The 21982-nt window shown below is 31.9% G+C and overlaps 4 protein-coding genes across 4 annotated transcripts; 2 read left to right on the top strand and 2 right to left on the bottom strand.

The window, feature by feature from the left end:
* Positions 1 to 1488: 1488 nt before the first annotated feature.
* On the bottom strand, positions 1489 to 5311 carry HELRODRAFT_66479 (hypothetical protein; the record flags this gene model as incomplete). Its single annotated transcript, XM_009024182.1, has 5 exons — positions 1489 to 2461; positions 2724 to 2995; positions 3140 to 3384; positions 3691 to 3997; positions 5189 to 5311. 5 exons carry the CDS (start codon positions 5309 to 5311, stop codon positions 1489 to 1491), a joined length of 1920 nt encoding a protein of 639 aa, XP_009022430.1.
* A 571-nt stretch (positions 5312 to 5882) lies between these two features.
* On the top strand, positions 5883 to 6287 carry HELRODRAFT_162506 (hypothetical protein; the record flags this gene model as incomplete). The annotated part of the gene is made up of 1 exon (XM_009024692.1): positions 5883 to 6287. One exon carries the CDS (start codon positions 5883 to 5885, stop codon positions 6285 to 6287), a length of 405 nt encoding a protein of 134 aa, XP_009022940.1.
* A 2374-nt stretch (positions 6288 to 8661) lies between these two features.
* HELRODRAFT_162505 (hypothetical protein) lies at positions 8662 to 12790 on the top strand (the record flags this gene model as incomplete). Its single annotated transcript, XM_009024691.1, has 8 exons — positions 8662 to 8687; positions 9148 to 9419; positions 9736 to 9831; positions 10125 to 10373; positions 10844 to 10945; positions 11370 to 11461; positions 11673 to 11771; positions 12773 to 12790. 8 exons carry the CDS (start codon positions 8662 to 8664, stop codon positions 12788 to 12790), a joined length of 954 nt encoding a protein of 317 aa, XP_009022939.1.
* A 672-nt stretch (positions 12791 to 13462) lies between these two features.
* On the bottom strand, positions 13463 to 18605 carry HELRODRAFT_162504 (hypothetical protein; the record flags this gene model as incomplete). The annotated part of the gene is made up of 7 exons (XM_009024690.1): positions 13463 to 15945; positions 16058 to 16284; positions 16477 to 16613; positions 17508 to 17694; positions 17837 to 17949; positions 18181 to 18346; positions 18484 to 18605. 7 exons carry the CDS (start codon positions 18603 to 18605, stop codon positions 13463 to 13465), a joined length of 3435 nt encoding a protein of 1144 aa, XP_009022938.1.
* Positions 18606 to 21982: the final 3377 nt, after the last annotated feature.

Below are 21982 nucleotides of genomic sequence, written 5' to 3'. Positions count from 1 at the left end.
ATTCGTTTGATATGCTAAACATTCGACGAACTTGATAATATTTTAGACTGAAATTATCATATACTCAAAATATATATGGTAACAGTCATATGATAACAATTATATATTCTAGTTATATTGAAAAATTTCAGGAGAGCTGCTGTGCTTTAGCTCACCTGCCTGCTACGAACTTGAACATCCTTATTAATGTATTAATAACGGTATTGGGAGATTACGGCAAATTTTTTCAAATTTTTCAATTTACAATTCAAACTATCTGATACTTTATTTGCAAACATTTTGATCAAACAAATGAGCATCGAATTGTGTGTCTGTCGTTATTGATGATGTTAATGCAAAAACTTGAAACAAAAATTAAAACATTATAGGTATCTATACAAGTCTATGCCTGGAACACATCGAAAAGACAATTAAATAGATGTAGTGAAAGGTAATGCTTTATGTAATATATTATATATATCCATGAATGCAATCGACATGCTTTATGACGTAATATATTTTATATATCCATGAATGCAATCGAACGCATTACTCAATAATTATTATTTTAAGCAAATCTCTAATCATCTCCAACGTTAACATCGTTTTTGTTGTCTTCATTTTCATAATTATGAATGAGCTCAAGTTATAAATCTTTTTCTATTATAAAAAAAAGTTCATAATACACCGATGGAAAGATGTAAACAATTTGCAATTTTAGATGCAAGTTTGAAAATAAACCAATGAATGTAAAAACAAACGTTTAGCCGCCCGTTAAGTTTTAGAAACATGATTAAAATTATCAACTAGCTAAACAACAATGCATGGTGATCTTGATATTTTATACCATTCTGAATTTTCTTTCGAGCTTAGTCCATCGTTTGGACAGACTGACGTCGAGGGCTGGAAATCGTAAAATAAAATGTAGAAAAAATCAAAGTCGTAATATTTCTTTTGACAGTAATTTTTTTAATTGTTCTTTAAAAAATCAGAATCCGACAAAAGCAGAAACTTACAGTATGCAAGGCAATAGTATAAAATGATAACGAAAAATAAATAACGGAGAAAAAACGTTCAAACATGAAAAGTATGGAAAATAAAGTAAAGTAATAAGTAAAGCAATGGTTTAAAAAGACAAATAAAATAATTTATTAATAGACTAGTCAATGACCTAAGTTGGTAAATAACTTTGTAAGAAAAAAGAATAGACTAAATGACAAAGTTTTATTGAGCGCTAATATATTTAAGGTGCCTTGTGATGAAGGCCTTATTCTGATATGTAGATTGAGTGGCGACTTGGTAGTTATGATTGCGTTGACGTAGGCTGTGTAGTAGTTTTGATTGATGATAGTAGAGGATGGATGGCGTGGTTGTTATTTATAATATTTGTGTAATCAAAAACATATAACTCTCACTTTCTTTCTTATTAATACAATTAATAACCAACACCCTTTCTGCACATATTTTATTGTAATACAAAACAAAAAATGAAAAAAAAAATTGTTTGAATTACTTTTCTTTCGTTTTTAGTTTTTTATACACTGGCGCAAGTTCGTCGCTGGAATCATTATCTTCTTCGGTAGTGAATTTTTGAAAAACTGGTTTAGGTTGCGTTTTTTGATAAGCTGGAGTAATCCAGAAAGGATGTTCGGCTGCCTCTTTAGCATGCCTTAAAATGGCAGATCTTGGATCTTTATCTCTTTCATCTGGTTTTCGGAGTACTAAGTTCTTAATGATATATTGTGACAAAGTGGCCCCGTGAGCTCCAACTCTTCCACCTTCACCTGGTCCATTAACAGGTAGATCAGGTCTTCTAGATTTCACTGGGTCTTTTCTGTCTTTTTCGGCCGCTTTTTTAGATGTTGTTGGTCGTGGTGTCTTGAACAAAGGCAATGAATAAGGAGTAATAATGTATGGGTCAAGACCGACAGCTTCATCTGATTTGTATGTTTTGGATTTTTTTTCTAAACTCAGTTTGGCTCCACGATGGCTTTTGTCGCCATAAAATACGTTAACGTCACCACTAGCAGTGGAGCAGATTATTTGATTAAGACGAGGATGCCACAAGCATCTGATAACGCTAGAATCAGACACTGAAAATTCGTTGAATTTCTGACAGGTATTTTTGTCGTAAAACACCAACTTTCCTCCAGTACCATTAACAGCAGAACCTCCCTTTTCAGCAGACACTCCTGTTGCAATCAAGTTGTCGTTAGGACTAAAACAACAATCGGTCATTGGGAATAAATTATAAAGGGATGTTACTTCGAACACAGCTTTTTTGAAATGTCTTAAATCCCAAAGTTTCAAAGTATCATCTGTACTTCTTGATGCCAAAAAATTATTGTCATAGCTAAAAGAAATAGAGGATATGTCATTGCCACTGCCATGCGCCGTCATGTTTTTTAAAATGACATTAACGTATAGCTTTCCATGTTCCCACATTTGAATGGAGCCATCTTGACAAGCGGCTGCAACCAACCTGACAGAAAAATGAAATTATAAAAAATTATAAACAAGTTTGTAATGTTAAAAATTAAAAAATAATTGTATTATAAAATTTTACGTGCCCAAGCATTATCATTTATTAATCCAAAACACCTGGAAAAATTATAACTAATCCATAAATAACGACTGACTATGTTGTCAAAAACCAGCAAAAAATAGGAGTATAAATATGTTTGAGTTAGCTTGCCAACCGAGAAATTGTTGTTAAAAAATAATATAAAATCACTCATACTAACTTGCCATCTCTGCTGTATGAACAAGTAGTGGTGACAACTTTTTTGCCTTGTAAAGATTTAGGTTTGATGACGGTTTTCTGTTTTTTCAAGTAGCTCACATCCCACAAACGCAGCGTTCCATCGTCGGAACAGGTCATAAACTCTTCTTTCATTCTTGGATTCCAACTGCCTGCATTAAGCATAGCTGTATGTCCTTTGGTGTTACTCTGATCAATTATGTACTGATCTCCCTTAATGCATTCCATAATCTCGTGACCATCTCGATCTAAAACCTTCAAAGTTAAATGATAATTTCGCTATTAACATTCATACAAATATTAGGAATAAGTAATGTTACATAATGTTAATTTGTGAATAGGTTTACATAATATTATACTGTAATGTTACATATTTAGAAAAATTAGCAGAAAACATACTTTAGCTTGAGCACTTCCTGATATCACAAGCACCATATCGCCATTGCTACTGAACTTGAGATCTCTGATTATATGACCTTCGCATGGATTTATGGTTCTAAAAGGTCTCAGTGATGAATCCATGCCAGCAAAATCCCAAAATTTGATGGAGTAATCATAACTTCCAACAACCAACCTTGCACCAGACGCATCCACATGTAATGATGATATAGGCTTCTTGCCATGATTTAATACCAATTTGTTATCTAACAAATATTTTTTCATTTATTGAATTGAATCACAAAAATGAAAAATTAACATGTCAAAAATAAGTAGAATTTAGATTCAACATAATAAAAAACATAACAAACTTGTTTCAAAAAATGCTAAAATGCAAATTATAATTTGCAATTAAAATTAATAGGATGGGCTATTAAAATTGATTTGTGTAAAATGAGTTATGCCTGCAAGTCAGAAATTTATGAAAACTTTGAAAATTTAATCATCAACAAAAGCATATCTCCCTTAAGAAAATAATAACAAATAATTCTATTTGGAAAATTGAAAATTACCTAATGGTAAACGATCTTCCTTTTCTTCTTCATCATCATCATCTTCATCATCTTCATCATTAACACAGGACTTATCTGAAGTTGTAAATTTACTGGAGAGACTGGCAGGCAATGGTGGTCCAATGATGCCTTCCTCATCTTCATTCTTATCACCAACATCATCTTCTCTCCCAATTTTAGAGTCCTTATCAGTTTTAGTTTCGAATTTGTTTTCATCCCTTGGATACGTTGAAACATTTGTTCTGTTGTCAGAGCAGTCAAATTCCTTTACCAAACAATCATCGCTTTTCTCCATTTCCTCTTCAACCTGATTAGATTAATCATTTTTTATTTTCATTGTTATTATTACTCTTCACACAACCATCATCAATACTGATGTAATTAATAACAATAACAATAATTTTAATATAACGTTATTAGATTGTTTATATATATATATATATGTTGGTAATAGACCATAATTTTTACAATATTCTATAAATTCTACCGAATGTTTGGCGTTAATATGTTTGTAGTTCGTTTTTTCAATTATTCTCACTAAAGTTTTTTGGTGAACGTTTAGTTTATTAAAATTCAAAATAAACTTATTTTCCGAATTCATGCTGCAAATAAGACCATATTTCGATTCCGAATAAATTATTATCAGTGTGGTTGATGTTTATATAAGAAAATATTGACTTAGTCAAAATGAACTTAGATGGAAATTAGGTGTCAGGTTTCTTTATTGGCTGGTCATCTACTTTGGTCTCCTTTTCTTCATCTATAGCATCATATTCTTCTTTGTCACTATTTACACTGCTAGTTTTTATTACTTCTTTGTTTTCATTGTTGGTTAAGTGCTGGGTTGGGAGTGAGGTTGTCATTTTTTGTTGTATATTTATCTTTGGTTTATAGATGTCAATTAGGACTGCTTCTGCAGTTTTAAGATGGTGTAGTTGCTGTTCTGGTATATTACTTTGGTGTTGCTGACAAGGATTTCATGACTAATAGTAATTGAATGTGTTGAGTCCAAATGAGATTTGATAGCATCACTCTGTTTATGCATCATAAGCCTTCTAGTCGTAAGCTGTGAAATCCTCGACAGCCATGTTAACGCCAAACATTCGGTAGAATTTAAAGAATATTGTAAAAATATATATATATATATCTTCTTGTATCATCTGAGAATGTGAAATTTGTGATGTGCAGTTCTTACACCTAATTAGTTCCCATCTCAGCATTGAATTCACCATGCAAACCTCTCACACTTTTTATAGCTTATTTATCGTTATCCTAATGCTACTTAGTAGCATTTCAACATCAAATACAAGTGACATGTTTGTCATATGTTTAATTAAGCTCAACTGAGCATTATACAAAATTTTATTTATATTTTTATAAAATAAATATTATAAATTATATACATTTTAAAATTTTAATATCATTAATTAATTTATACATTATAAATTTTAATTTATATGTTAAACAATTTTAAAATATTAATATTAAAAAATGAAACCTTTTTCATTTTCGCGATGTTCTCAGAACCCATCTCCATAGCAGTTATCCGAGCTTTGTCAAACATTTCCAAGAAATCAAAATTACGAGCTTTTTTTTGGGAATTTTTTTTAATATCCTCCATTTTAATTTTAAATTAAACAAAAAACCAGTTACGTAAATAAAATTAAACAGCTGAAAACATCCGACAAAAACGGAATACAAATCGGCGGGGCCTCTTTTGCTTCACTTTTTAAAAAATTTTATCATCCAGACATTTACGAGCGTATATATTATATATGTATCGCTATTTATATTTTTAATAAAGAATAGATACATAATTCCAAATTTCAATATCTATATATGGAACGTCAAAATATATTTTTATTAAAAAGTTTGTTTACAAGCACGATGGTCTCAAATTTGTCTGGCTACTTTTTACTAGTTTTTTAAAAGACTTTGTCTACCAACCAACTAAATTGCTAAACTACTAAAACTAACGCTAAGGCTAAGGTGACTAAATAAATAAAAATAAATGATAGAAAATCTGCTCTTACCCACTAATACTAATAGATGACCAGTTCTAATTCTGATCTAACTTAACAAAAGGTAGGCAATAACTCCTAGGTAGGGGAACATTACCTTCAGAACACCCATCAATCACTCGCACAAGTCAATTAAAAATATTAGGCATCACCTTCAGCTTCAAAATTAATATGGCATCTCATATCAGTCACATCATCGCAAAAGGCTTTCAAACGTCTTACGCACTCAAAACATTCCGCTCACGTGGTCTCAGAGGCATCAAAATATGCGACATCACTGAATCACTCATAACCTCAGGCATCAAATATGCAGCTCCCTCCTGGTCTGGTTTTGCTACACAACAACAACTTCAGCAACTACAATCTCTCCTCAAAAAACTAATCCGCTTCAACTATCTACCTGCATCATATCCTATCGTCACTCAAATATTCGAAACACTCGATTCAAGACTGTTCAAGAAAGTAGAAAATAACAACAACCACGTCATCCATCCTCGACTACCACCAAATAAAACTACAACACACAACCTTCGTCAGCGCAAACATAACCATCAAGTCGCCACCCATTCTACATAGCAGGAAAAGACCTTCATCACAAGACACCTCAAACATATTCACACTCAATAAAACTTTATCATTCACACAACAATTTGTATTTATCGATCACCTCACTAACTCACTAAGTCATCCTCTAGTCTATTAATTTGCCTTTTTATGCCATTACTTTACTTTATTTTATTGTCTATTTTATTTTATTTTATTATTGTTATTTATTATTTTACTTTATTTTGCTTTTCATGTTTAAACATTTTTCTTTCTCCGTTTTTTTTTATGTATTTAATTACTTATTCGTTTAATTTTATACTATATTGCCTTGCATGCTGTAACAGTTTCTTCGTCTGTCAGATCCTGATTTTTAAAGAATAATAAAAAATCTAATAAAAATAAATAATGCTAACGTGTTTGCATATTTTTAGTAATACTATAATTATAAATAACTTTTGTGGTGTTACTTCTACACAGCACTGAGTTATACCAACTCCTGTGCTGAGGTTAGCTAAGTTTTTATTTATAAAAATAAAATGTTATGCCATTTTATGGGTATGGTTATAAAATCAGGATGTTAGTAAATTAATAATTTACTAATTAATTAGTAATTAAACAAGCTCTAAACATTGTTATCATTTTGAAAGTGCTCCTGCGCAGAGATGAATGTAAACTATGACAGATTTTGCATCCCAGTATGAAATTAAATAGTGAAAGACTGCCTTATATATAATTAATGACTTTATTTGCTAAGAAAGAAACGACTAAAGAGTCGAGCAATAATAACGGATTTTCAACATATATATTATTATTATTATTATTATTATTAACATTTATGAAGCGCCAATTAAAAATAAAAGTATTAATTTTTCAAAGGCGTTTTCCGATAATTAATTAAAATGGCCAAATATAATATAATAAACAAAAAAATAAATCAGTTCACATTCATTAAATAATATAAAAAAAGTAAATCACATTCGTATCAAATAAATTAGTTCACATTCATTGATTAAATAAATGAGTCTTCAAATTTTTCCTAAAGTTTTCAATTCCTAAACTATCTGTTTTTGATGACACCGGCAAGCTGTTTCAAACCATCGCTCCAGAGACTGCAAAATCCCTTGCCACCGTCTGCGAACGAAAAACAGGCACAAACATCATATTGTCATCGTCAGATCTCGTAACGTTGATTTTTTCTGAAACTTGCATGTCAAATAATCTGGAATAAACCAATTTACGACAGTAATCCAATGTAAGTCTCTCAGAATTGAAGTGACGTGATCAAATTTAGCTCCGCCTGCAACGATTTTAGTAGCTCTGTTCTGCACCGATTGAAGCATCGCAACTGATCTGTCAGGTAAACCACAAAACAGGCTGTTGCAGTAGTCCAATCTTGAGTGGACAAACGCATGCATTAAAGATTGCATTGTTAATCTGTTTAATGATCTTCTGATATATATATATATATATATATATTATTGGTTTTATTGGTAAACCATTGCCTGCCATAAGCCAGATGTACGTTTCGTCTCTCACGAAACTCGTCAGTCGAGTTCCTAATAAGATTTAAGATAAGACAACTCAATTATTATAACCAATAAACGCAAACTGAGGTGTTACGACCAATTCATTCATTCATTCATTCAATGATCCTCTGTAATCCCTTAAGGGACCGTTGAGGGCGATGGTATTCTTCTATCTCTCCAAAATCCTTTTCTTTCCCTCGCCATCTTCATTGAGCTCAATGTTCCAACCCCCGTCCATTCCGTGATATCATCCATCCACTTCCTCACAGGTCTTCCAACTTTTTTCTTCCAGTCCCTCTTTCTCATCAGTACTTTTTTGATCAGTCTGTCGTCTGTCATTCTGCAGATGTGCCCAAAGATACCCAGCTTTCTTTCCTTGACACTTTCATACACAGTTTCTTGTCTTCCAAGTTGTTTTCTTATGGCATCGTTTCTTATCTTTTGTCTCCAACTGATTCCCAGCAACTTTCTATAACAATGCATCTCGAATGCTTCCAGTTTGTCTTTGTCTCATTTCTTCAACGTCCAAGCCTCACATGCATACATCAATGTAGAAAACACACATGCTTCTACGATCTTTACCTTTGTTTTTGTAGATACATTACCGTTTTTCAATATTACTTTCAAAGATGCAAACATTCCTCTCGCGATTGCTATTCTTCTATCAATTTCTTTCGAACAATTATTGTCATCAGTTATGAGGCTGCCCAGATATATAAATTGGTTCACTTGTTCGAGCCATTCAGTCGCAAAAGGTGTTATTGGTAAACCATTACTAACCAATAGCTAAGAACAACATCGCGTTGCATATATATATATATATGTATTCATGACTAGACCAGACTTGGGTGAACCTGGTTTTTTAAGGGGCGTCAACAATGTGCGAGGGTGCGTTCGAGGGCAAGTAAAGGTATTATAAGTTTATCTTTTAAAAAATGGGGATGCAGGAATGAATACGCGTGCAAACCACGCATCATACACATTGCATATGATAGGCGGGGCTCTCTTTGTATTCAAACCCAGTCATTGCAATAGCAAGACCAGGCGTTTTTAACCATTGAGCCATCACGCCATTATTATAAGAGGTGTAATGTAACCAAGATTTTATGCTGGGTTTGAGACAAACTGTAGGCAAGCTGATGAAGCCATAGTCACTGTTGCATGATTTCTTTCATTGCAAGAAACAAGTAAAATGGCGAACACAACACAATCGAAAATATTTATACCAGAAATTATAAAAACTCGTCAAAACAAAATTTGCCGTTGAATAAATATTGACGTCTCGACTATAGCTAAAATGAAGCAGTTTTATAATAAATGTCCATAAAATACTTCCTTTGGGGTTTCCTTTTCTTTTTTAATAGACTTTCGAAATGTGATAATTGTTTTAAAAAGTTTGAATCATGCCTGCACGGTAAGTATTGCTTCCACACGTGCGCTGGATACGCAGGTATGAATGCAAAAGAAGCCAAAGCTATATGCAAGCCCAGTTTAATCTTGACTATCACATCGAGGATTGATGAAAAGAATGTTAACGAGTTTCTCGTTGGAACGACTCTATACAAAGATTCGAACATTCTGCTGAACTTGAGGAAAGTTCATGACGTGTGGAGATGGCAGTTAGGCGCTGGCAGCTGTTAGTATTTTCGCTTTTTAATTGAGCAGTCAGTCAAGTTTAAACTGAATTCTTAAAATTAAAATCACAAATTATCTTACTCGCTTTGGCCATTGAAACCAAATTGTGAAGTGTGAAGCAAAACTTTATTGAAAACCAGAAGCGATGCGATCTATAACATTGAGCACCAAATAATACCAACATATAGCTTTAAATCGAATTACCTCTAATCAATTTATTAATGATTTCACAACTATGTATCAAACTCAAACAGAGACTTAAATTTTTATATTCATAGATTTCACGCACACTTATTTCAACTGGAAAAACAAAAAAGTTTCCGTCAACTATTCTTGCTCGTATTTCCAAATTGGTAAGAAGTGGGAGGCAGGACCGTGCAGAGCAAAAGTTTATCACGTCGTCTGCATGACTTGTAAGTCATTTTTTTTAAATTTTCAACATTACCTAGTTGACAAATTGTTGCTTGATTTTATGAAACTCTATGAAGTTTGATAAATGTTCTTTCGGTAAAACAACTGTTTTAATCTCAAAAAATATTTAAACTGCATAGTAAATAAATATATCTTGGTGATTTTTGTTAAATTAAATTAATAATAATAATTGTACTTTCATAATAAATTTTAATGATAATAATTTTAAACAAATTCGGAATCGAACACCAGTACAAAACATTAAAAACAAAATAATAAATGAAATTTTTAAAAGTAAAATGTCAGATGGAATGGGACGTTGACACTCCTTTGAAGTTTGAGAATGGGATGCTAATGAATGAAATCTACGATGTTTCATCATGCCAACTACTTTGTCAGTTCTTTGTTGAACGCTGCTTGGCATACGAATACGCGTCCAAACCGTTTTCATGTTGGATTTTCACTGATGGATCTAAAACTACCGATTTGAAACATCACGTCAATCAATTCATTAAGCCTCTCGAATGCGATAACTTAGCCCCAGGTTAGTATCAGGGACGTCTGTAGGATCACAGGACTTATACGAAATACAAATCAAATCACAAAGTTTCATTGAAGACTTTACTATTTGTGCTTACTTGAACGTTGTACGTGTAATTTAATTTCAATTGTCAGTAATATTACGAAACGACTCCTTTAGACAAATTTTGATATCAATAGGTACGATGTGTGAAATTTATTTTGATCTAAATCATATTTCATCATTCTTGTACGAGTTTTAATACAAATCATTCGTAAAAATTATTCAACAAAATCAAATAACATTTAAATCGTTTTTAAGCGTTATTTAGTTATTTTGTTTCGTTATTTAATTTGAAATTTGCTATGCCCGATATACTTATTACATACCCTGTCGTATTCAGTATGATGCCTTGTCATGTTTGTAACACGTGTCGTCATGTCATCACAGTGTACGTTGTCATGTCTATCAATCATGCTGTTGTTTGCCACCAGACACGCAGGCAGGCAGATCAATTAATGCAACTGAAGATCCAAACTTGGTCAGAGATGACGGCAACATTCAGGCGTTGAAGCTCAGAGTGGATTACATTTCAGGTAGGAATGAACTTGTTTGTTCAGCCTGCTGCTTGTGATGCAGTGCCGCTGTGCAGTGCTGTTCTGTGTTGTTTCAAATTAAAAACTCAACTAAAGGTGTTCACAAAACAATGAAATGCCATTATAAAAGGGTCATAAACAAACTGGACATCTGAGCTATTGAAAAATTGTGATTGTATCATTTAAAGTTGAAAATAACTTTTAGTGGTTCAAAATAAAGTGTTCTTATCATCTCAATACATGTATGTAACTCACGCAGTTTGTTTTCATATTTTGACGTAATTCATTGCCTTTGTTTATATTTTAACCACTAAAATAAATTAATTGAATGATTTACAATGTTTTAAAATGCAGATACCAACACAACAAATACCGTTAGCCAAAAAACCCGAAAAATTATAAAGAAAAAATATTTTTTCAACAGAGTTGGAGAAGAACCTGCCAATATTGATAACTGTTGTTATGACACTACTGCTTGCAAACATCATTCTACTTTACAAAATCGTAGCAATAATTGTACGTAATCAATTATCAGTTACTTGGTAGTTGGTTTTGTTACAGCATATTACTTTAAATAATAAACAATTTTTTTAAATTTTTATATAATTTTCATAACGTTTTGTTAAATGAATAAAGTTTAGTAATTTATCACACTTTTCATCATACAAGCTTTGTTTTATTGTTGATTTATTTCATCAAATATTAAATTAAACGTAAACTCTTAAAGTTTGACCCAATATACAGTAAACAACAATCGAAGTTTGATACTGATATTGAATACATCAGAAATGGGTTTGGGCTACACTGGCTTCGTATGTCAGAAAGGGTCAGCACTGTATAAAGTTGAGCTTCAGCACTTAAGTAAAAGTATGATTAACATAAAGTTTCAAAAGTAGAAGTAAAACGGCGGGGTAAAAAGTAACAATTTTTTAAATTTATTCCTCAGGTGAAAAGTAAACGGACAGCAGAGCAAAAAAATCAACTTATATTCCCATATTATATATTCAGGATTTGATAGCAGTTAATTCAATGAAAGCTTTTAGAATGACTGAATATCGTTAAAATGTTAACACCAATGTCATCATCTTTTTTTCTCACCAATTAGCCTAGTTCAGCAATTTTTTTGTCACTATATACAGGGTGAACTTAAGTTTCTTAATTCTTTAGAAATCGATCAAAAGATTTAGTCACGTGATAACTTGAAAGAAGTAAATACGATCATTTTTTGTTAATTATGCACGAATTTGGAAAGAAAAAAATTATGTTTTTTAAAATTATAATTAATTAAAAAATTATAATTAAGAAAAATAATAATTGTGACTTGTTGAATTAATAGCTGTTTTAATAACCAAGGATTAGGTGTCCCTTTTTGCCGGTAAAAAGTAGGTTCATTTTGTTCATTTCATTATTCTTTAAAATAAAGCATTGCACTATCTATTAAAATGCAAGTTTCAGTTCGTTAATTAAGCCATATTTTAGTCAATATTTTTTCCAAATTAATTACAAGATTAATTAAGAATTTAATTATTCATTACATTAAGAATAAATTATAAGAATAATATATATTAATTATTACATGGGCGATTCTCGCGTTTTGCCACACCGGTAAGTAGCCGTTAATTAAATGTTTCCAATCGCGTAATGGCGTACCTTCAGAAAATCTATAAACTCAAATTATTTTATATTTTCAATATAAATACTTTCTTAAAATAATTAATTTAAAAAAATTAAGTTACCCCACAAGCGCAAAGTTTCTATCAAAAATCGAATTAGAAGATATTAATTCGATTATTTAATTCACTACATGCCATCAACAATTTAACATAGATGTTCTACATGCAATAACCAATAAAATAATGAATATATATGTGGAAGATTGTATCAAAAATGTCACAATATATCAAACGTTACAAAAAATCAAGCTTTTAATACACAGTACCGCACACAGTAGAGTAAAATGCCTCCACACCAATATTTACTAACATTTCGGATTAGCAGATGTAGAGTGCCTAATTATTTTGACAACCCTTCTATCTTATCTTTTTTCATTACTTATTGCACATTTTTACAATGCTTCCTATAAAAGCCAACGATTTTAATAAGTACAGTTACTGAACATACAAATGAATATGTTTTAAGAAAAAATCTTAGTAAATGCCGATCCTTCGTAATTTAAATATTTTTCACCTACATTGTGGAAAAACGTTTTTTGTTCTTGTGGAGGCCACGTTGCCCACCTCGACAACGAAATAGCAGCACAGTGACACGTATCGTATCATATATTCAGTTACATTACGAATATGCCTCGTGTCAGACGAAGTGTTAGCGTTCTATAACGAGAAATTAAAAACGTTAAAACTTGAAAAATTTATTGAAAACTTTGTTACCTAGTATAATTGAATAACCTAAATGCGAAGTGAACATGTCCAAACAAAATGTCGGCATGCGTATATTGTATAATGTCTAAATATAAATTGCAACAAAAGGGCTATAGTTTAGAAAACATATTCAAGCACATCATACAAAGGTAATAGATTTAAAAGTTTCAAAAAAGGACAATCTTTGAAATCGTGATCTATTGGGTTCAGCGTCTGAAGATGACGCTAGTGAAGTGGTGCTACTATTCGGAGTTATGTTCGAGTTGGTGGAAGGCAAGCTTAATTCGTTGAGACTCGATTTTTTGAAATTTAAATAACTATTAGGTGTTGTTGAACTATCGATACATTTGCTGCCTTTCTCAAAAACAATATTGCTCTTATTGTTTTTTGGTATTCTGTAATCGAATAGATTAAGATTAGAATAGGTTTGTTTTTTAATCGGTATGGGATGCTTTTCAGTAACGTTTCCAACACCATCATTCTTAAAGCCATTGATAGTGGTAGCATTTTTATTAACCTTTTCTTGAGAAAAGTCTCGCAACAGCCGTTGAAACAAATTGTCACAATCTTTGGGATTAGTTTTCGGCGATTTATTCTTTTTAACATCATTCGAAACAGGAGTCGATGTGTTGGAGCTCCCAGGGAAACGGTTGTGTGTGCCGTTTACATTGTTACGACTCGTATTGCAATTTACAGTAACCAAATTTGCTTTCCTGTTACAAATATTGATATGACCGTTTTTGGAAGAAGTTTGTTTAACGTTTCCGCTGGATTTGCATTTTTTGTAATTAGAATTTTTAGAATTAGCAACAGCGATATCATTACCATTGTAGTAATTAGAAACTTGCTTTTTAATGAAATCTAATGATTCATTTTTTTTCAACTTCAAGAAACAACTAATGCCAAAATTATTAGATGACGAATTTTTGTTTTTCTTGACACCGCCATATATATTGTTGCTTAATGCTTTTTTCTCTATTTCACACAAATCATGTTTGCTGTTATAGTTATTATTATTAGTATATTTGCTTTTCACAACTTCATTTATATCATAAAAATAGCCTTGCTTTAATTTAACAGAATCATTTAAGCTAATCCTTTTGGTCACATTTTCCTTTTTTAATGATGGCATCTGATCCGCAACGTGTTCCACGTATTTTGACGCGTTATTAACAATTTTATATGAATTATCACAATTAAACAAACTCGTTTGTTTTTCTAATATTGGAGGCGATAAATTGCCTTGCGTTAATCGATTTTTCAATTTTCTGTTCTGTACCGGACTGCAATGCACTGATTCAGATTCACAGCTCATTGCAAGTAAAATATCCTCATTTACGACGTCCTCATCATTTTTGGCGCTCACCATGTCTTCAACCTCATTTCGAAGGCCAGATGTCTGATGATGAAAATTATTAATTGCTTCATCAGTGACAGATTTCAAAACTGGTACGTCATAAAAAGCAGCTGACTGTTGCTGAGAATTATCATTTAATAGTGCACTGCATGATGTCTCACGCGTGAATCCGCGAAGAGACACTTGCTCTTCAGGTTTAAATTTTTTTTTAGGAACTCCACAATCATCTGAAAATTGTCTTTTCAATGAATTGTTGGCAACAATTGACTGAGTCACTGAATAATAACAATCTGAGTTCTTTGTATCAACATCATCAACACCAGTAGAAACCGATTTGGAATGGCATTCATTGAGATCAATAGACAACGATTGGCTGTTATCCAGAAAAGAAGAGGATTCGTTAAACGAAGAGAGAACATCTTCCACATTTGGCTCAACTACCACATTTTGCTTAACCACATCCAACAATTGTTCTTCATTGTTACTTACATCTTGATTATTTGTTTGATTTATTTCATCACGTACATCACTATCTTCCATAAGGTCAGTTTTGTGCAGCAATTCAGAGTCAGAAGACAAATCATCACTCTCAAAATCTGATGTATCTTCATCATCGTCCTGATATGACTTGCGACAAACAGCTTTCACTCTCTTCTCACTTCTAAACTTACCAGCCTTCTTACGTAATATTCTTCTTTCTGATGTATTAACCGGTTTGACTTTTATTTTAACATCTTCAACATCTACATCAACTGGTTCGACTTCCTTCTTATCATCTTCAGTTGGTTTCACTGTCATGTCAACATCTTCAACATTGACATCATCTGGCTTGGCTTCCACCTCAACATCAACACTTGCTTCATTTGCATCTGCATTGTTTACACAATCATCAAGTTTATCGTCAGCAACACTTTTGCTACTAGCAGTGTTTACAACTTCATCATCTTTGCTGTGAACATCTTCGGCATTGGTTTCATCCATGGTCATCTTTTTGAAACGTGAATTTATTTTACTGGATGACTTTTTTACATTTTTGCATTTACCATTACTGCTGACTACGTTTGCACCATTAGGCAGAGTTTCTGATTTATCCTGTCTTGAGTTCCCATCTGACTCTTCTGTATTTTCATCAGGTTCAGGAAGTTGGAAGCCCTGTTCGATGAGGAGTTCTGCATCATACCTTGTTATTCCTCGTTTCTTCAATTCCGCCATCTTCAACAAGTGCGAGTTCTTCTCTAAGTTACTAGTCCTTGTGTCCCAGTTTTCTGTATTGACAAATAATTCAAGCAATGAAAATATTAATTTTAAAAATTATTATGATCAAAAATAAGACTTTAGATATTAGTAATAAAATTCAATAAAGAAGAACACACACACCCATGGCTTTGATGCCAATCCCTCCATATCTAATTTTCATATCTGACGACGGCGATGTTGACTTCGGTGCCATCGGCGGCGTGGACAACTTCCTACGACGCTTTGCAACCTTCTGCTGAATTTTGTCTCTATCCATGCGGTGCTTGGTGTCTCGCAGCTGGTAGCCCTTCACCATCAAACTGGTTCTTTTATCAGGAGAAGATGGCGTAAATGCCCCTGTCAACCTCCTGCAAAGATGCATCAAAATCTCAGCTATCATCCTATTTCACGACAATAACGCTTTACATGTTTAATGTCTAATGCACAAAATTATATAAGGAACTTATATAAATGTACTAAGTGTGCGAAAATTACAAACAGTAAATAAATTTTTAAATAGAGAACGTTTAAAAGTTTTTAAGCACATCGAACGAACCAACCTTTCACAAGTGTAGCACTCGCATAAATGGTTGTTCTCTCCAAAGAAATCACTCCCGTAATGGCAGGTTACTTCTGTGCCGGGTTCGAGATCCAGCAGGATCTGCACGTAGGCCCTTTCACGACCAGTCGATACAAACTGAAGGTGAAGAGTCAGAAAGATGAAATTTAAAAATTCAAAAAAAGATGGCCATCATATTTCACCAATATAGAAACAACAAAATAAAACTAGCAACAGTATATTTGTATATAATTACGACAGGGTGTTTTTTGTGTATGAACTCAGTGCCAATATGGACAAATAATTAAATTGTTTGAAAGTACATAATTTGAGCAATCAGAAAAGTGATTATTTGATTTATTGAAAATTAACTAACTCAATAAAAACTGTCCATTCATGAAAAACAGCATTAATTTACATTCATTCATTCATTCATTCATTCATTCATTCATTCATTCATTCATTCATTCACCCATTCACCTCAAACGCTATAGTTAATCTTAATCACTGTTATTATAATCAAGATATTTATATTATAACTTACATATTTCCCATTCGTTAATCTACATTGATCTCTTTGTTTCTATTTTTAACTTTGAAAATTTCAATTTGACTCAAAATTTTACTTTAAAATGTTTTTATTGATTATACAGAGGATTGATCAAACGTTAAGCATTGGTGCTCCTGCTAAAAAGATTGTAGGAAGTACTAATACTATTTCTTAACCTGCTAACCAGCATGCCTGGTAGTTTGGCTGGTTCTTAGTAGCTACTGTTATGTTAGTTATCAATCAAAAATTTGTAAATAAATTTCGAGTCACAATGTCACATAGGAGGCGGTCAAGAGTTGATAAGTTGAGACACAGATGCATTGAGATGTGTAAAGAAGGCTCCATTTCATGTAAAATGTGATGCATTTCCCAAAAACATATATCTTTGATTCCCATTTATTTATTCATTCATTTATTCATTCATCAGTTTAAAAAACAACATCAAAAAACAAGAATCCCAAAAATGTATAAACTCAACCTACTTTACAGTTCGGTATGCAGTCATGATTGATGTAGGCAGCTGGTCCCAGCCAGAGCTGAGCACAGTTCTTACGACATGAGAACATTACACTAAAATCGTTGACTCCTGGAGTCAAAAGTTCATCTTCATCCTCTTCTGTCAACTCTGCCAAGCAACCCACTAGAAATGGTATCTTTTCACCCTTGTACCTAACATTCATGCAAGAAGGAGGATGGTATGTTTACAATTCGAGTAATTATAAACATTGGTACGAAAAGTGTGCGAATAAAATTAAAATAAATAAAATCAAACAGGTGATAATTATACGGAAGTGACAGCAACGTAACTGACCACTTCCTAGTGACGCACACTTTCCCTCCGACCTGCCTTTCCAAACTGTATCTGAAACATGGCTGTAACTCAAAACCAGAATTCTTGTCATAAATTCGCAGGTATCTGAATAACTGAATGATTTTTGAAAATGTTGAATGCTAACATTCAAATTACAGATTCATCATCATGAGATGATAAATCAAGAAATAAAATGCAAAATGTTCATTGGAAATACAAGAAATATATTACATAAATCGTTACAAAATTTTCATTGTCATCAATACAAAAACATTACTAAAAAATCATCAGAAGCAGTTCCATTACATGAATGAAATTAAATGTAATAAAACCCCAAAACTAACATGTTCCTTAAGAGCAAGCAACTGGTTGGATGTCTTGGAAGCAAAATATGAAGTGAGAAATGAACAAGTAATGAGGTTCAAATACGCCCGTTCGTAATTTTGATGTTTGCAAAATTTCTCTATCAACAACCTCAATATTTCATTGTTTACTTTCAATGGCTTGTAACTAAAAAAATTTGAAATTAATTTAAAAAAGAATGTCATTTTAATAAACTGTCAGTAAAGTTAAATAATTGGAATAAATGCGGAGAAAAGAAAACAGTGCATGTTTATTGAACAAAAAAATATGAATGGAGAAGTTACTTTGGAGTCATCTTGTGTGTGGTGAAACCAATGATGGGATCAACGAGAAGGCTGGTTGCTAGGTCATCCATTTCAATCAACTCTTTGTAATCCACCCGATTAACCAATGAAAAGCTGGACATGCTGGTCAACTTATTTTATTATCCAAAACAAGTGAGATTATGAAAAAAAGCTGTTTCCAATTTAGGGAATGAAGAAATTAGGAAGTTAAAATTCTATAATGCACGATGCAGATTGAATGCTACGGTGTTGCAACTCGTATCTTGATGTCACCATTCATTCTTAATCAATGAAGAGAAAATTTGTGTATCAAAGAGTTTTGTTTTTGATAATGACATCAAATCTGTAATGGTAATTTAAGTAGCATTATGTTTTATAATTATGATGAAACTTCTAAAATCAAAATAAATTTATAAGAAACCGATATAAACAAATCTATTGACAACCCTTGTTAAATTTATTAATGAAAGTTATATTATATTATATTAAAAATCAACATTCCTTAGATGTTATCAGGTTATCTTTATTAACAATCTCTTATCTTAACTCAAACTACTAGGATCTAACTGCTCCAATTAGGAGGCAGGTGTTATGTGATGGCTTTCAGTAAAGTTTATAAGTGGAAGGATAGTAGATCAGGCATTAGTATGAAATGCATCAAAGGTGTATGGAGGAAGAATCCAATGAATCTCAACCTCCATGCACTTTGGGTTGGGTTAAAATCAAATAAAACTAACTAATCCTAATGAATTAAAAATAAATTTTCAGTTGACTTACTGGCTGATGTAGCAAGGTGTAGAAAAACTTAATTTTAATTGCACCTACCTAACTAATTAGCCTTCAATTCAAGTAGCATAGTTATATAGAAATCAAAAGCAAATATTTTTTTTATAAACTTAGCAATAAAACAAGTAATAGAGAGAAGCATGGCAGAATTGAAGACAGACAGGACAGGCAATTATTTATACACTAACTAACACCCATTTCTTAAACTTAAAATCTTTTATTTTTTCTTACTTAACAAACTCAAACTGATTAACAACAAGGATAATAATATAAATTTTAAAATCTAATTTAAAGATTTAAAATAAACACTGGTAAAAAAATTGAAGTTACCTTTCAAATCGGTTTTTTACTTATATGCAACATTACTTATATGTAACATTAAAATATGAAAATTGACGTACTCAAGATTTTTTATCAGTAGGTAGAATAGTCTATTCTGAATAGAATAGAACAGCAGTCAATCTCAATAGTAATGTTCCAACAGGCAAAAATCGGTAGACCCAGGCAGGACACTGACCAAAAAATCGATCAGCAAGAGAATGTTAAAAAACTGCATAAACTAGTGCATTAATTCAGAGCGACATTTATTAATTAATTAAAATATTTTTAGCTTAGCAAAACATAAAAAATATTTTAAATTGTAAAAATAAACATCGAATTTCATTGGTATAACTATTAGCACAAATTACAGTTTATTTAGAGCTTAATTGTAAAACATTATTTATTTTCTTGAAATTGTAAAAATTAAAGAACGGGTTGATTGAAAAAGTTAAATCTAACTTATAAACTACAGCTATTCTACAAAAAAATCCATTTTTTCAAGTTAGTGCTATTGAGATTTTCCATATAAATTAATTCTTAAATAGGCTAATACGTGTAGAACGTCATCGTTAAAATGTGAATGGCATGGAGAAAATTGAAAAAAGCGATTTATCATCTTCTAATTCGATTTCGATGTTTGATCAAAACATCGGACTTGTGTTAGTGGATATGGTCAAAATTATAAACGATAGTTATTTTTAAAAGCAATTATTTAAATGCAAAAAGTATTTAAGTTAAAATTCTATAACAATATTAGTTTAATGATTTTTTGATGCGCCACTACGGATTTCGTTTTGTTTAAATAACGGTTAACCAACGGTGTGGTGAATTGCAATTGCAAGTGTCGATGGACCGCAAACTCACACGCACTCGCTCAATCCTTCAAGCGTCTTACGAGAGAACATAAAAGTTTATAGACCAACCAAATATTACGTTTTTGGCAAAAAGGGTCAAAAAATACGATGGTCATAAACCGTTTCATACACACCAGCATCATCCACACGGTCACAGGTGCCAACGACTGTTGCAACTATAACATAATTCATTAAATTTAACTTCTCATCCAAATAGCTCATTACAAAATATCAAATTTGTAATAGTTAATTTGGAAACTAGATTGACTTACATTTGTTTCAATTACCATACTTAGACATACATTTCAATCAATAATACAGTATTTGAATTAAAAAACAATAAACATTGAACTGGTTGGTTAAACTGGACGTTGTATACTTCATTTCCAGCGGCGAAAAGAAACCTATATCCATGGTTGGTTTGTTAAAATTTATTAACACAACTATTATTAGCTTACCATAATCTTGCATGTTATAGTTTTTAATTTAATTTGTTTGTAAATGCCAAGATTTAATTTTTTTTATCCAAAATTTGTTTGTATAACACAAAAATGATCGTTCTTTCTTCTTTCGGGTTATCCCGTGATGAGTCAATGTTTTGATTGATTTCTAACTGACGCGATACAGATACTTTGATATTTGAAACTCTGAAGTTTTTGAAAGATTTTTTTTTTATGAAAAACAACAATCATCATAATTAATAATTGTCAGCAATTCATCAGTTGTCAACAAACGTTTTACATACAGCTCTCCTTCCATGTAGAATTGTTTGCCTGCCATTATTCCTCAACCACCGACTATCAAACTTTTAGGAAACGATTAAAGAACTTTTTGTTTATCCAGTCCTACGGAAACGTCAAAAGTCATTGTTTATCCAAGCGCCCCTGAAGCTATGCATAGGACGCAATACAAATTAATAATAATAATTAATAGTAATAGTCAGATGAAGAAAAAAAATAATTGCAGTAAAGAACAAGATGAAGCAAAAACAGTCCTGGCGTGAGAATGTTCAACGAAAAATTAAAAAATTTGGAACTAGAAACCGGTAATAGATCAGTCTTTTCATAGTCTCTTCTTCAGTCGCGTAGGCAGAAATACTTTATAAACCTGCAGTTTGCTTCTTTCGCTTCAATTTTACTATTAATATCTATATTTTTCATACAAAATTGCCAAATGGTTAACGAGTTAGCTCAGTCCGTAAAAGTGCCATGTCTCGCGTTGCTATTACGCATCGGCATGGTTCAAATACTTTCTGCCCTAAATTCAAAGATCCTCATACGTGTATGATGCGTACATGCAATACAAGCAATACTGGGGAAACTTCCACTCTACACCTCTGATCTCCCTCTAGTGTAATGTTCACTATCATCAATAAATTTTCTATGAAATTAATAAATGTTAATTTTAACAGAGTTAAAACTTGTAATTTTTATAAAATTGTATATCTTTCAAATTAATTTAAAGATAGCTATATTTAAATAGACAAAAGCTGTCTTAAAATACTTGAATCGTTAAATAAATTAACTTTGAAATTAACG

This window comes from Helobdella robusta (assembly GCF_000326865.2).
Source record: "Helobdella robusta unplaced genomic scaffold HELROscaffold_4, whole genome shotgun sequence".
In the NCBI taxonomy this organism is placed as follows: Eukaryota; Metazoa; Annelida; class Clitellata; order Rhynchobdellida; family Glossiphoniidae; genus Helobdella; species Helobdella robusta.
This window is presented reverse-complemented; position numbering and strand designations above follow the sequence as displayed.